Here is a 16,249-nt window from a genome sequence, read left to right on the forward strand (position 1 = left end):
ACTTAGCACCACGTCTGAGATGTAGTTGGCCCTTAATATACACAGAAGTTTACAAGGTATTTGTTTAATAAAGACAGGTTCACTCCAAGAAATTTTATTAAGTACTTAATAACGTGTGCTTTGAGGTGTACATATGAGTACAACAGCGAACAACATGAGCAGGTAAATAACTGAATAAACTAATAATTTTAAGTACAATAATTGCCTGTAAAGAGAAATGGAGGATGCTAATTTTTAGCTCCGGTCAGGAAACTTTTTAAGTATTTTTCTATATCTTTATTTAATAACCTTCTGATAATGAGTTAATTTAATGTAAACTGAGATAAAATTTGTTGACAAAACTAAGAGATAAACCAAAAGAAATATCCGATTAGGATTCCGAACCGCGCCTCCAGAGGTTAGTAACGCCCCTCACGACTCCTCCGTCCGCCATAGCCACGCCTCTTTTGGGTTTATAGTTCAGAATCACCCCGGCCTCATTCTACGGCTGCTCTCTCCTGGATCCCAGCCGAGGATCTTTTGCTCGCGAGAGTTCCTCCGTCTAGGGGCACACAACGCTGCTGCTGGAAACAGAGGTAAGAGAATTGCCGAGACTTAGCTCTTCCACACTCCCCGAGGCCCCGCCCCTCCTCTCTGGCCCTCCGCTGGGCCCGGGTCTTGGGCGTTGCACGTGCGATTGTTGTGGTTCTGCGTCACGTGGTCCCGGAAGTGCACGATAGGCCCGCCTCAAAGATGGCGACGCCCACCGCGCGAGGACGTGATCCGCCTGTGCTCCGGCTTGCATTGTATCCTTGATGAGGTCTGAGCGACCATGGACCGGCCGGGGTTCATGGCATCGCTGGTGGTGAGTGCGGGGCGGCGGGGTGGGTCGCTCAGAGTGCCGGCGTCCGGCATTGGAGCCGGTGGGGGTTCTCAGCATTGGCTGTCTTCCGGTTTTGCGCGCTGGACTGTCCTCGGGTTACTGGCAGCCAGATCTGAGAAGGAGCGCGGGGCTCCCAGGCCACTGGCGGGCCTGGTATCAAGGCTGTGTCTGCACTGCCAGGTCGTAAGAGACAGGTGGGGGAAGGAAGGGGTACTTGACTCGTTGTCTTTTGCACACTCATTTACTTAAAAGAAAAAAAGCTTCTATTATACACTGTTAACTACTCTTTTGGGAATTAAAGAAACGTAACACAACAACAAAAACCTTACTCAAGTCTCTCAAAGCCCTTGTATTCGATACTGCCTTTCTTATTTTGCTGCATCTCTTTTAAGTCTTAGAAAATAGCATGACCATCTTTTCATTCAATACATAATTTGCTATTTCTGCCTAGGCTTTGGAGAAATATTGATGAGCACACATAGCTAGCTCATCAATAACTGCTGCGGAGTCAATAAACAGGCTTAGTATTTAATTCCGTAGCAGAAAACTACGAGCATCAACATGTCTTAACAGAAAAAAAACCAAAGAATACACTTTTACCAAATATTTTGGAGCTTCCAGTAGGGCATATTAGATACAGCAGTTAACAAGACAGAGTTTGGCTGCCTACGTTTTCATTGTGTGGAATGGGCAGTGACAGACAATAAATAATTTTAAAAATGATTTCACAGGGAAAATGGAGGCCCACAGTGATTTATTCACTGAATTATCAAATTTTGGTGTTGCAGGTGTTGAGGATAGCATGGTGAACAAGATATACCTGCTCCTAAGGGTCAGGTGTTAGAGACAAAATAGTAAAATGACTGTTGGGATAAATAACAGGTGGGCTAGGTTCAGCGTGTTAGGGGAATATATGGAAGTAGGGATGTTTTAGCCAGACTTGTAGGATGATAGCTTTAAATCTAGATTTGTTGAAACTTGTATAAGGTAGGTCTTAGAAATATAAAGAATAATGTTACCGCTTTTTTTTTGTTTTTTTTGAAACGGAGTCTCACTCTTCGCCCAGGCTGGGGTGCAGTGGCGCCCTCTTGGCTCACTGCAAGCTCCACCTCCCGGGTTCAGGCCATTCTCCTGCCTCAGCCTCTCGAGTAGCTGGGACTACAGGCGCCCGCCACCAAGCCCGGCTAATTTTTTTGTGTTTTTAGTGGAGATGGGGTTTCACCGTGTTAGCCAGGCTGGTCTCAATCTCCTGACCTCGTGATCCGCCCGCCTTGGCCTCCCAAAGTGCTGGGATTACAGGCATGAGCCACCGCGTCCGGCCAATGTTACCGATTTTTTTTTTTTTTTTTTTATTGAGACGGAGTCTCGCTCTGCCGCCCAGGCTGGAGTGCAGTGGCCAGATCTCAGCTCACTGCAAGCTCCGCCTCCTGGGTTTACGCCATTCTCCTGCCCCAGGCTCCCGAGTAGCTGGGACTTCAGGCGCCCGCCACCTCACCCGGCTAGTTTTTTGCATTTTTTAGTAGAGACGGGGTTTCACCGTGTTAGCCAGGATGGTCTCGATCTTCTGACCTCGTGATCCGCCCGTCTCGGCCTCCCAAAGTGCTGGGATTACAGGCTTGAGCCACCGCGCCCGGCCCAATGTTACCGCTTTTAAGGAGCTTTCCTGTCTAGCTGGTGAGACAGCAGTAGTAGTTTGTCAGCTAACATTCTTGTACCAGGAACTGGGGTAAGCGCTTTACATACATTATCCCGTTTAATTCTCGCAGTAATTGAAGTCTTATCCTAATTTTCCAAATGAGGAAACTGGGATACCAAGAGATTAGATAACTAGTTCAAAATCACGCAAGTGAGATCCATTTCGTGTGTATAAGTATTGGAGCTCATATTCCAACCCAGGTGATGTCACTTGGGAGTCGTGCCCTTATCTGCTTCTTGATACTCTCAAGTCAGCAAAGGTTGCAATTGCTAAAACACAGGTGAGTGCTGCAGTTAACAAAATAATGGATTTAGTATATACTTAATTAAAGTATGATACACATGCAGTAAAGTATGCTTTTTTTCCCAATGTATTTACAGAGGGTAAAATTAGGATCAATAGGTGGAAGTTTCAAGAAACTAGCTATCATTCCAGGTAAAGGAAAAACATTTTATTTATTCATTCAGCGCATGGTTGAGTTTCCATGTATTCTGCCCACTGGGTACTGTGGTAGGCTTTGTGGATACAGTGGCAGATAACCCCATTTCAAGTAGGAAAGAAAGGCCAACAGAACAGTTGCAGAGAGTAAGTGATAGGGAAAGAAGTGAACTGAAGATGTGACAGATAAGGGAAATACTGGTGACCGCTTAGATGGAGTGACCACGGAAAGCCATGAAGAGGTGACATTTCAGCTACGACCTAAAAGATGGGAAGGGGCTTGAATTTTTGATGATCAGAGTGGGAGGTTCAGTCATGGGGAATGGCTCAAGTGGAAAGAGCTTGGCATATTCAAGTGGTGAGGCCTAATGGGTAAGGATAACATGGCAGGGGATGGTATGGGAGGGGTAGGCAAAGCCAGCTGAAGTGGGGCTTTGTGGGCTGGGGAGAATAATTTGGATTTCATCTGAAGTGTAATGGAAGCTATTGAAATGTTTTGTTATCAGAGAAGTACAGAAATGGAGTGGCTACTTTTTAATGTCTTGGAGTGCCTTTGAGACAGAGTGAACACTCCTGAGGGAGTTTGGTTTTGCTTACTACTGTGTTACCAGTACCTGGCACTACGTAAGCACTCAGTACTACTTTGAAGGAATGAAAAGCTGAGATGATCGCTGAAGTCTTGAAACTTGGATTTGAAGAATTAGATGAGATAACATTACACATGCACAGCAGAGCCTGGCAAGTAGCAGACATTGAAATGCTGCCTTCCTAAAGCTTCATGAAGAGGACTGAATAAGTGGAAAGCCTTTGGGATGTTAGTTTTCATTTGGAGCACAGAGTGGGCTATCCAGAAGCAAAATCCTCAAAGAGTACATTGATCGGTGTATACTTTTAGGAAAGCAACTGGAGCTAAGTATTAGCAACCTAAAGATATTTATATTAATAACATTTAACTCAGTAAAGACAGTAAGAAGCTACTACAACATGGGACAGGGGGAAGAATTAGGCGAACAATGGGAAACCCTTTTCTTGGACTAGTCTGCAGCCATAAAAAATAGTGCTTGTGAAGAGAATGTACTATAATTACATGGAAAATGCTTATGAGATAAAATTAAGAGAAAAACATTGCATGTATGTACATTTGCTTGTACCAAATTAAAGCTATGTTAAAACCTATTCCATTCATTGGGGGAAAAAAGCCAGATTGAAATACCCCAAAATAACACTATTTTTGGTGGTAGGATTACATTGTGTAAGTCTGTTCTCGTGCTGCTAACAAAGACATACCCAAGACTGGGTAATTTATAAAGGAAAGAGTCTTAATTGACTCACAGTTCCACGCGGCTGGGGAGGCCTCATAATCGTGTGGAAGGCAAAGGAAGAGCAAAGTCACATCCTACCTGGTGGCAGACAGGAGAACATGTGCAGGGGAACTCCCTTTTATAAAACAATGAGATCTTGTGAGACTTATTCACTGTCACCAGAATAGCATGGGAAAGACCCACCCCCGTGATTCAGTTACCTCCCACCAGGTCCCTCCCACAACACATGGGAATTATAGAGTTACAATTCAAGATGAGATTTGGGTGGGGACACAGAGCCAAACCATATCATTCCACCCCTGGTCTCTCCCAAATCTCATGTCATCACATTTCAAAACCAATCATGCCTTCTCAACAGTCCCCAAAGTCTTAACTCATTTTAGCATTAACTCAGAAGTCCATAGTCCAAAGTCTCGTCTGAGACGAGGCAAGTCCCTTCTGCCTATGAGCCTGTAAAATCAAAAGCAAGTTTATTACTTTCTAGATACAGTGGGGTTACAGTATTGAATAAATACACCCATTGCAAATGGGAGAGATTGGCCAGAATGATGGGGCTGTAGGCCCCATGCAAGTCTGAAATCCAACAGGGCAGTCAAATCTTAAAGCTCTGAAATGATCTCCTTTGACTCCATGTCTTACATCCAGGTCATGCTGGTATAAGAGGTGGTTCCCATGGTTTTGGGCAGTTCTGCCCCTGTGGCTTTGCAGGGTACAGCTCCCCTCCTGGGTGCTTTCATGGGCTGGTATTCAGTGTCTGTGGCTTTTCCAGGCACAGGGTGCAAGCTGTCAGTGGATCTACCATTCTGGGGTCTGGAGGACAGTGGCCCTCTTCTCACAGCTCCACTAGGTGATGTCCTGGTGGGGACTCCCCTATTGGGGCAGCCACATTTCCCTTCCGCACTGCCCCAGTAGAGGTTCTCCAGGAGAGCCCCGCCCCTGCAGCACACCTCTGCGTGGACATCCTGACGTTTCTATACATCATCTGAAATCTAGGCAGAGGTTCCCAAACTTCAGTTCTTGTCTTCTGCACATCCACAGGACTAATACCATGTGGAAGCTGCCAAGGCATGGGGCTTGCATCCTTTGAAGCCATGACCTGAGCTCTACCTTAGCCACTTTTAGCCATGGCTGGGACACAGGGCACCAAGTCCTGAGGCTGCACACAGCAGGAGGGCCCTGGACCCAGCCCAGGAAACCATTTTTTCCCCTCCTAGGCCTCCGAGCCTTGATGGGAGGGGCTACCATGAAGGTCTCTGACTTGCCCTGAAGATGTTTTCCCCATTGTCTTGTCAGTTAACATTTGGCTCCTGGTTATTTATGCAAATTTCTGCAGCTAGCTTGAATTTTTCTCCAGAAAATGGGTTTTTCTTTTTTACCACTTCATCAGGCTGCAAATTTTCCAAACTTTTATGCTCTGTCACCTCTGGGATGCTTTGCCACTTAGAAATTTCTTCTGTCAGATATCCTAAATCATCTCTCTCAAGTTCAAAGTTTCACAGATCTCTAGGGCGGGGCAAAATGCTCCCAGTCTCTTTGCATAGCAAGAGTGACCTTTACTGCAGTTACCAACAAGTTCCTCATCTCCATCTGAGCCCACCTTAGCCTGGATTTTATTGTCCATGTCACTATCAGCATTTTGGTCAAAGCCGTTCAATTTTCTAGGAAGTTCCGAAGCTTTCCCACGTCTTCCTATCTTCTGAGCCCTCCAAACTGTCCCAGACCCTGCCTGTTACCCATTCCAAAGTCGCTCCCACATTTTCAGGTATCTTTATAGTAGCATCCTAGTCTGGGTACCAGTTTACTGTATTAGTCTGTTCTCACACTGCTGGTAAAGACATACCCAAGACTGGGTAATTTATGAAGGGAAGAGGTTTAATGGACTTCCAGTTCCACATGGCTGGTGGAGGGGCCTCACAATCATGGTAGAAGGCAAGGGAGGAGCAAAGTCATGCCTTACATGGCTTCAGATGGGAGCGTGTGCAGGGGAACTCCCCTTTATGAGATCATCAGTTCTTGTGAGACTTATTCACTATCACCAGAAAAGAATGGGAAAGACCTGCCACCATGATTCAGTTACCTCCCACCAGGTCCCTCCCACAACATGTGGGAATTATGGGAGCTACAATTCAAGATGAGATTTGGGTGGGGACCCAGAGCCAAACCATTTCATATGTGTTCCTTTGATTTTTTTGAGACAAGGTCTTGCTCTGTTGCCCAGGCTGGAGTGCAGTGGCGCTGTCTCAGCTAAAGTGATCCTCCCACCTCAACCTCCTGAGTAGCTGTGACTGGAGACATGCACCAACCACACCTGGCTAATTTTTTTAATTAAAAAGTTTCTTTTTTTGTAGAGACAGGGTCTTGCCGTGTTACCAGAGCTGGTCTTGAACTGCTGGCCTCAAGCAATCCTCCTGGCTCAGCTTAAAAGTGCTAGGATTACAGGCATGAGCCACTGAGCTCAGCCCATGTTGTTGTTATAATTTTTAGAACTTTTTTTTTGTCGAGAGAGATTTCACAGGTATGAGCCACCACACCTGGCTGACCCTAAGAATTTTTGTCAAAACATTAAAAACGCTTTGGTTGTAAATATATAGGGGAAAAGTTGCAAAGCTGATGTTTATTTAGTACACTGTAATTAAAAACATTAGAAACATTAATAACTTAATTTTTTGAACAAAACCTTATCAACAGTAGTTTGAACATTTGCTTGTGTTCTCATTATGTATTACAGATGAAGCATCTTTTTATGCCTTGGCAAGTTGTCATACTGCTTTCTCAGTTTGGATCAACTTCTAACATTTTATTTTTTGTGCTTTCCATGTTGTGAGTTTCTTTATTGTGAAGACTTGCTGGCATAACTTACTCTGGGACATTTTCATCCTTTTCATTGCAGCTACTTTCCTCATTTATGTTAAGTTTGCTCTCACTTATTTTTTCTAGTTACTTATCTAGATTAATGACAGCAGTGTGAGTATTTCCATGGCCAGCTGTTTCTTCTGTAACACCATTTATGTTTGATTTTCATTTAACTTTGTGTTACCACTTTGCATTTTGTTTTTGCATTTTCATCTTTGTTAATCAATTTTCTATCTATTTTTATAAAATATCCTGTGCATTTATTACTGGGAGATGAGGTAACACAACTATTTACTTTGCTGTCTGTGCATGAACTGAGTAATATGCAGTGACTTCTGTTAATTGCATTGTGATTTGTAGACTGAACAAGTGGTAACGTTTACACTTTATCCAGTTACTCATAGTTAATATGCTGTGGTAACTGAAATTTGCCCTGCGTTGTTGGGAGATTCATGTTATTTAAGTAAATCATGGTAACTGAAATTAATGTATATAGGTACCATGCAAAGTGAGGACCGCTTGTAGTTTTTTTTTTTTTTTTTTTCCTTTTCCTGTTTTTAGTAAGGTGATTTTTGGCTGTCATCTGGGGAGCTTTTTCATAATACTTGGGTGTCTTCTCACTGGACCTACACTTCTGCTGAGAACCACTGGCAGGCAGTAGGAGACGTGAGGAGAACAATATGGGTTATGATGGGAGGGGTTCTTGGGTGGAGTGAAGAAAGGTAATATGAATGAAGTATTGGGTATACTATTAAAAGAAGTTTTCTGTTTTTTTGTTGTTCTTGTTTTGCCTCATATCTTTTCTGGATAGTGGCCTCCTAGTTTTCAATTTGGAGTAAAGGGCATCTTTGAAGTAAAGATTATCTCCAAATTTATAAGAAATTGAGAATTACGCTTCTCTTTCTCAGGACTTGTGTGACTTGTTTCTTTTTGGCATTTATGTCAGAGTGAGCAAGTCTTCCCTTTTTGCTTGCTTTTGTGTTGAGCAGGAAATTATCTAAACACAAGTATATTCCAAATTTTGCTCAGCCCGTGGAGCATGCAAAGCACTGCTTGGAGACCACCAGTCATGCAAGAACCACAGTTGAGAACCACTGCTGTGATGGAGGCATTTTTTTGTGCATCTCTGGTACCCAGAGATGGGACTACCTTTTTTTCCTCATTTTTCTTCCTGTTTAAGAAAGGCGTACTTGGAAAGTTTTAGTATTTGATAACTTAGCTGTAAGTGACTTGTTAATGTGCTTTTGTTACCACTTCCAAACCCTACAACTACATGTTGAAAGTTGCTTTAAATATTAAATCTTTTGTAATACAGACAAAATTTGAGTAACATTAATTAAATTCCAAATAAAGGAAAGATAAAAGTTTCACCCACAATTATCTCACCCCCCACAAGTCAACTTTTACACGCCTAACCAGATACATTTGTTGGCCTTTGCTCTGTTATTTGGAGTTGAATTCCTCAAAAATATGGTCCCCCACCTTCATGGATTTAGAGTCTAGTAGGAGGCAGATGCTATATAAAACTTAATTATGTAATTCCACTTGGTGGTAAAACTTAACTGTTTACTGAGCACTTTAAAAGTGTGTATACAACTTTTTCATAGCTGAGGTCATATAGTTACAATTTTATAGTCTACTTAAAAAATTAACATATAAGTTTGAATACAAGAATCATAAAGCAATTTGAACACTAGTATTTCTCTTAAGTTTTTGAAGTTGATGGTGAATGTTCCTGTCATGCATTGCATGATTTGGTTTCTGTTGAGTCAGTTCACTGGGGATTCTTGTCCAGAGAGCAGAATTTGAAAAGAGCTTTTAATTCATTATTGCTAGTGAAAAGTTTGGATTCACAGATTTTAATATATGAATTTGTCAATTGAGTTGAATATAGGAATGTCATCTTCAGTCTTTGGTAAAGTACTCTTTAGGCTTTTGCATGGTTTTTAGTATTTGCATGTCAGTATTGGTAACAGCAAGCTTTGAAGGATGTTTATAGTAACATAATTCTAAAAATAATAGTTCCTGTTTATTGATACTTGATTAAGGGCCAGGCATTTTGCTAACCATATAACAGGTTCATCTAATCGTGTTTAGTTCTCATTTATTTAATTCTCAAAAACTCTGTGAAGTGTAAGTACTCTTTTCCCTGTTTCATGTGTCAAGAAACACAGGCTTGGAGAAGTTAAATAGTTCTGCTAAGAAGACTGATATGGTTTGGCTGTGTCCCCACCCAGAATTTCATCTTGAATTGTAATCCCCATAATCCCCATGTGTGAAGGACGAGACCAAAGGTGGAGGTAATTGGATCATGGGACGATTTCCCCTGTGATGTTGAGTGAGTCTCATGAGATCTGATGGTTTTATAAGTGTCTGGCATTTCCCCGCTTTCAGTCACTGTGTCCTGCTGCCCTGTGAAGAAGGTGCCTGCTTCTCCATTGCCTTCTGGCATGATTGTAAGTTTTCTGAGGTCTCCCCAGCAATGCGGAGCTGTGAGTCAACTAAACCTCTTTTCTTTATACATGACCCAGTCTCGGGTATTTCTTCATAGCTGTGTGAGAACAGACTAATACAAAGACCAAGTTGAAATTGAAGCTAGATCTGGTTGATGCCAAAGCTTTGTTCTTAGGCAGTACTTAATTTGAAATAATTCCTGGAGAAATGGAAGAATAATCAAGTCAGATTCTGGAACCATTATTATCGTATTCTTGAGAATACTCTCACTAAAACAAAACGAAACAAAACGAAACTGAACATACACAATTCTTTCCATTAGGCGGTAATAGTAAGCAGAGGTTTCTGGAGAAGTCCTCCTGAATATTCTACAAAGTGGTCAGGGTGGCTGGGGAATGCTGGGAAGAATAGCAGCAGATAGCTAACCCTGGCTTTTGGTTGTCACAGGTACTGTGGCAGACCAGAACAGGGACCACCGAGCAGTGCTTGACTGCAAGATTTCTTCTGAACATTTCATCTTTTTATAAAGTTTATCTCATCATCCCACATTTCTATTTTAGTAACCCTGCTACATAAGAGACACTGGGTTAGATATTTAGGAAGACAGAGGTGACTAACTGATTTGGTTTCTACTCTGAAGGATCTTCATGTCAGACATCATGGTTAGTACCAAAAGCGAAATATAAACAACGTTATATGCTAGAGTCAAGGACATAGCATTTAATTCTGACTGGAAAATTGGGAAAGGCTTTATGAGGAATGTGGCTTTGGGTTGCAGCTTAAGAACCAAGAGGATTTTGTCAGGGGCATGTGTGTGCATGTGTGTATGTATTGAGGTGGAGGCAATGGTGGTCTGCTGGCTGCAACAGGCAGGAGAAAGGATTAGAAGGGAATTTTAGGCCGGGCGCGGTGGCTTATGCCTGTAATCCCAGCACTTTGGGAGGCCAAGGCGGGCGGATCACCTGAGGTTGGAAGTTTGAGACTGGCCTGACCAACATGGAGAAACCACATCTCTACTAAAAATACAAAAAATTAGCCAGGCGTGGTGGCTTATGCCTGTAATCCCAGCTACTCAGGAGGCTGAGGCGGGAGAATCGCTTGAACCTGGGAGGTGGAGGTTGCGGTGAGCCAAGATCGTGCCATTGCATTCCAGCCTGGGCAACAAGCGCGAAACTCTGTCCCCCCCCAACCCCCCCAAAAAAAAGGAATTTTAGACTGAGAGAGAAACCTAAGCAAAAGCACAGGAATGAGAATTTTTAAGGAAACAACTGGGTGCAGTGGCTCATGCCTATAATCCCAGCACTTTGGGAGGCCAAGGCAGGTGGATCACCTGAGGTCAGGAGTTCAAGACCAGCCTGGCCAACAGGGTGAAACTCTGCTTCTACTAAAAATATAAAAATTAGCCAATCATGGTGGTGTGTGCCTGTAGTCTCAGCTACTCCAGAGGCTGAGTCAGGAGAATTGCTTGAACCTGGGAGGCAGAGGTTGCACTGAGCCGAGATCATGCCACTGCACTCCAGACTGGGTGACAGAGCGAGACTCCATCTCAAAGAGGTTGTTTCAGGACATGTTTGAGATGTTCGAGTAGTCAGATTGGTTGAAAACTCCAAGGTCTATAGAGGGTGAAGCTGCAGAGGAGGCAGCTTAGGGTCAGTGGGTTGAGGGTCTTAGTTACCATTTGCCGAGTGGCTTTTATATAGCAAGTACAACCAGTAAATTAGAGATTTTTTTTTTTTCCAGGGGAAGCATTAATTTTGAATGGCTTAACTTTTATGTATTTGTAATGTTCATTACAAAACTTGAGCAAATAAAAGATTAACAAGATAGTAATAATATTTCTCATCCTGAATCTCTTTCCACAGAGGCAATAACTTCTAGCAATTTACTGTTTATGCTTCCAGATTTCTAATTATGCATATACAAATAGTTACACTTTTTTCAAGATGGGATTATATAGCATATTTTGTTTTATAGTTAATTTGATTAATTTAAGAATATAGTGTATGTTTCTGTGCCAATAAGTATGGATTGACCAATTTTTTTTTTTTTAATTAGAGACAGGATCTTGCTCTGTTGCGCAAGCTGGAGAGCTGGGCAGTGGCGTGATCATAGCTTATTGCACCCTCACACTCCTGGGCCCCAGTGAGCATCCCATCTCAGCCTCCCAGCAGCTAGGACTGCAGACATGAGCCACTGCACCCAGCCTACCTTGTTGTTTTAAAGGCTATGTAGCAATTCATTATTTGTGTATAACTTACTTAACAAGACACCAGTGGATGGACTTTGAGGCTGTTTTCAATTTTTTTATTATTACAGAAATGCTGTAGTAGACATTCTTGTATATTTGTGCATTTATTTTTGTGGAAGAAATGCTTAGAAATAAAATAACTGGGTCAAAGGGTTTGATAATTTAAAATACTCATTTTGCCACATTGTCCTCCAGTAGATTATGGTAATGTTTTCATTAACAGTGCCCATACCCATTCTTCATATTTTAAATTTTTTCTAATTGGGAAAACATTTTGTTTTTATTTGATAATTAATGATGGAGAATCATATTTTCATATTTTTGTTAGTCATTTATATTTTTCTTTTGGGAATTGCCTGGTCCTGTCTTTTGCTATTTTTTGAAAAAGTTCAGTGTACCTTTTTAGTGCCTTCTAAAATATAGATAGTAGCCCTTTATTAGAGCCATTGAGTGCCTCCCATTAATATGTGCTGGTGCTGGGAACATATTAGTAAACAAAACAGATAAAGATCTTACGGTTTAATTGGACTGGTACTGAACAAATGGTCAGAGGCAAAACTATGTAATTAAAATTGTGTTCAGTGCTTGGCAAGAGGATCTAAACCTGAACTGGAGATTAGGGGGCATCTGTTCAAAGTCCTTGAAATGAGGAAGATCAGATGATTTAGAGGAAAAGATCCAGGTGGAAAGAAAGGACTGAGCAAAGGGCACATAGTGCAAGTTTTGGGAGCTGGAGGGGCTCCAGAATTTCCAGAGCCTCAAAGGCTGTGCTAGGGTTTTCTTCATCCTCGGGGCTGTTGGAAAGTTTGGAAGATTTATAGGCTGGAGAGTGGCAAGATGAAATTTGGATTTTATGAAAGTGATTAGTACAGAGAGGCAGCGAGCACTGCAGGGAGAATGAATGGGAAGTGGGGAAGGCAACAAGTATGTCAGAAAGCAGAAGTGGCAGTTCTGCAGTGAGGAAGATGGTGATTCAGGTCATGGGTGGCCACTTCATTGTGGAGGAAACCGAGACTGTCAGGGGAATGTATCCCTTGAGAAGCCATGTTAATATTATGGCTGGTTCTTCTTAGCTGTCATTTAGGCCCGTGACCTGTGTTGATTTTGCTTAGTTAAATTACGCAGATGATTCGGTTTTGTCCTAGAGGGACAGCGGTGATGCTGTTTTTATGGTGTGCCCTCCTCCTTTTGAGAAAAAAAGTTTTATGGCATGTAATTCTGACCTATCACTTCTCAGAGTAATTGCAGAGCACTAATTAGGCACTTCCTCACTACAGCCTGCCAAGACTTCATACATTTATTAACTTAAGGTAGAGACATGTATTTTATCTATAAGATATTGAGGTCTCAATACATTGTGATGCTCTAGCAAGATTTGCTGGTTATCTGGGTTATGTCCTATTTCTTTGGATTTTTTTCTAGTTAGAATTTTTCAGTATAAGCTATCATAAATTATGAAACAAATCACCCGATAACTTTCTGATAAATGATTATAACAAAATAAAAATTTCAGGCTAAAGAATAAGAGTTTGATAGAGTTCTTTATAATTAGGTTGTTACTGGCTTATATATTTTTTACTTATTTACATACAAAACAATATTGATATAGGCATTAAGGTTTTTGTTTAAATCTGAAATATGTGGTTGTGTGGCTAAATATATAGGTATTCTTCAGGTTCTCTGTTAGCTTTTTTTTTTTTTCAGTCTCATTTGAGTTAAATAGAAGTTTGAAATCGATAGAAGCGATTAGTAATCCTTGAGTCATGTTTTACCAGACAAGTAGATTGAATCTGGTCATTTTTTTCCTCAGAAGTTAAGAATTGTGATGAAAGAAAGGTTAGAGAATCAATACATGTAAAGTAGCCAACTGGATTAAAAGAGTAATTATTGATTAAAATTAGCAGTAGATAGTGTTTCTCTGAATCCTCTCCTAAGATTAAAGAGAAAGTGAGAGTGAAGTGCAGCATGTTTTTAAATAATCTAGTCACATGAGACATTTTCACCAGGATTCTATTCTCTCTGTATTTTGAGAAAACGAAGAGGCAGACAAAATGTTTACTTACCAAATTATTATTAGAGACAAGGTCTCCCTGTATTGCCCAGGCAAGCATAGTGGCTATTCATGGGCACAATCATAGCTCCCTGTAATCTCAAACTCCTGGGCTCAAGCAATCCTCCTGCCTCAGCCTCCCAGTTAGCTGCGATTACAGGTACGTACCACCATGCCTGGCTCTACTTACTGAATTTTATAAAAATCCTGAAACAAGAAGTAAGAAGAATTTTGACTGATTGGCCTTTTTGCTTTCCTGCATTACTTGTGAACTTTTTCCCATGACTTAGGGAAGGCCACCTTTATGTCCAGAAAGAAATCCCACATTATTGGATATTCTTTTGGTACTACTTGGTTTCTCTACTGGCACATCTCTGTGCCCTTTTGGGTGACGTCTTCTTAGGTAATTTGCAGAGTAGAACTTCAGGGTCTTTGGGCTTCTTTCATGTCTTTGGGCTGATCATGAAGTATAGTATTAGTATTTGTAGTAATGTACTTGTGTAGTGTAAATTAATTTTTAATAATTAACCTGTGCTAGTTAATTTGAAAATAGTTATTGGATTTATCATTAAAGTATTTCATTTTTCCAGTTAACTCCTGGGATGGTTTTATGGTGAGCGGTAAGTAAAGCAGATAGTATTTGCTAGGTACTAAGCTTTGTGGCATCTGCACATTTTGTAAACTTAAAGGATGGAAACAATTGGTTTGAACTTCGGTTGTATGTTTGAATAATACTGATTCTTTTTTTTCCTTTGTCATGAAATGTATAGTTTAAAAATGTATATTTTTACTTTCTGAATAGGTGATGTATTCACATGGTTCTGATTTCAAAATATAGCAAAAATTAGCAATTTAGTTAAAAAAATTATATAGGAAAGTTCCCTCTTTATAGTGCATTTGTCTGCCTACTGTAAACTGATTTTAACTCACATCTTTAAATGATACCTTTAGATATGGGTGATCTTTTCATATCAGAACAAATGTTATGTTTTTGTCTTTTTCACTAATAAGTAGTGCATGTGTATTGACTTTTTCGAGACCTACATTTTGAAACAACTAATGATCCTTGTGAATCTAGATCTGTATTTTAATAATCACACATGTAAGGATTCATATGTATTAGCCTTTCTTTGATGCTTTGTGTTCATATTTTTTCAATTTGTTTTCTTTGACTAAGGTGTAACGAGTTTAAACATTCTACATATGTGTCACTATAATCATAAGGTACAGAGTTAGTTCTTAATCAGTTTTTTTCCCCCCAAAATCCCTTTAGCAGGAATTAATCAGTTTTTAAAGTACAGCTTCCCCAAAGCAACATGGTATCTCTTGGGAGATGACTAGTTTGGGCCAGATTTTAATTTCCTTTAGAAATTAACTCTTTAAAAAAAATCAATTTATTCACTTGATTAAATTATCAAGGAATTTTCAAATACATTTAAAGCCGAAGAGAATACTATATGAGTTCTTAGATGTGTGATTCTTAAAATACAGATCCAGATTCACAGAGATCATAAGCTGTTTCAAAATTCCAGTCTGAAAGGAGTCAATTCGGATTCACTGCTTATTGGTTAAGACAACAGTATAACATTTGGTCCGATGTGAAAAGATAAAGATAAATTGTTAAAAAAAAAAAAAAAAGTACATGATAGTGCATATTGTATATCATCTTTTCTTTTTAAAGAAAATGAAACTATATGTTCATACATGCTTGTGTATGTTTAAAGTAACTTCAGAAGATACGGCAAGAAACCAATAAATGTGGTTTACCTGAGTTGTTAGGAACAAGGTTGGAAGGAGACTTTGAGCTATTGACCTTTCTTTGAAGTTTATTTGTTGTTGTTGTTGGCTATTTATTTGTTTTTAAGACACAGGGTCTTGCTGTCACCTATGCTGGAGTGCAGTGGCAGGATGATAGCTCACTGAACCCTTGAACTCCTAGGCTGAAGTGGTCCTTATTCTTCAGCCTCCCGAGTAGCTGGAACTACAGGCATGTGCCACCATCCCCAGCTTAAGTTTTTATTTTTTGTAGTGATGTTGTCTCACTGTGTTGCACAGGCTGGTCTCGAACTCCTGGCCTCAAGTAATCCTCCCAGTTCTGTCTCCCATACTGCTAGGAGGCATGAGCCATTACATCTGGCTTTTTTTTTTTTTTTTTTTTTCTTAGCTTTTTGAACCATGTGAGTACTGTATCAACAATTTAAATTTTGTTTAAAAAATTTTTTATTAAAATTTGATTTAAAAAGAAAATTTAATATAAAGTTTACAACTTAAAAATATAGCACAGTAATAGCTATTTTCTCAGGAAAACTTCTAGATTTAGACTGAA

The 16,249-nt window shown here is 40.6% G+C and overlaps 1 protein-coding gene across 5 annotated transcripts in view; it reads left to right on the forward strand.

The window, feature by feature from the left end:
* Positions 1 to 447: 447 nt before the first annotated feature.
* The window catches only part of SLC25A26 (solute carrier family 25 member 26), a 165,296-nt gene continuing 149,494 nt past the window's right edge, over positions 448 to 16,249 (forward strand). For 4 of the 5 annotated variants that reach the window (XM_030924503.1, XM_010360837.2, XM_030924661.1 and 1 more), the window contains exon 1: positions 503 to 844. In XM_030924503.1, the coding sequence (XP_030780363.1) occupies positions 812 to 844 (33 nt within the window). In that variant the 5' untranslated portion in view covers positions 503 to 811. Of the gene's footprint in view, positions 845 to 16,249 lie in introns of all 5 variants that reach the window. The other variant, XM_030924711.1, reaches the window with a different exon arrangement.

The sequence above is a fragment of the Rhinopithecus roxellana genome, chromosome 1, assembly GCF_007565055.1.
Source record: "Rhinopithecus roxellana isolate Shanxi Qingling chromosome 1, ASM756505v1, whole genome shotgun sequence".
In the NCBI taxonomy this organism is placed as follows: domain Eukaryota; kingdom Metazoa; phylum Chordata; class Mammalia; order Primates; family Cercopithecidae; genus Rhinopithecus; species Rhinopithecus roxellana.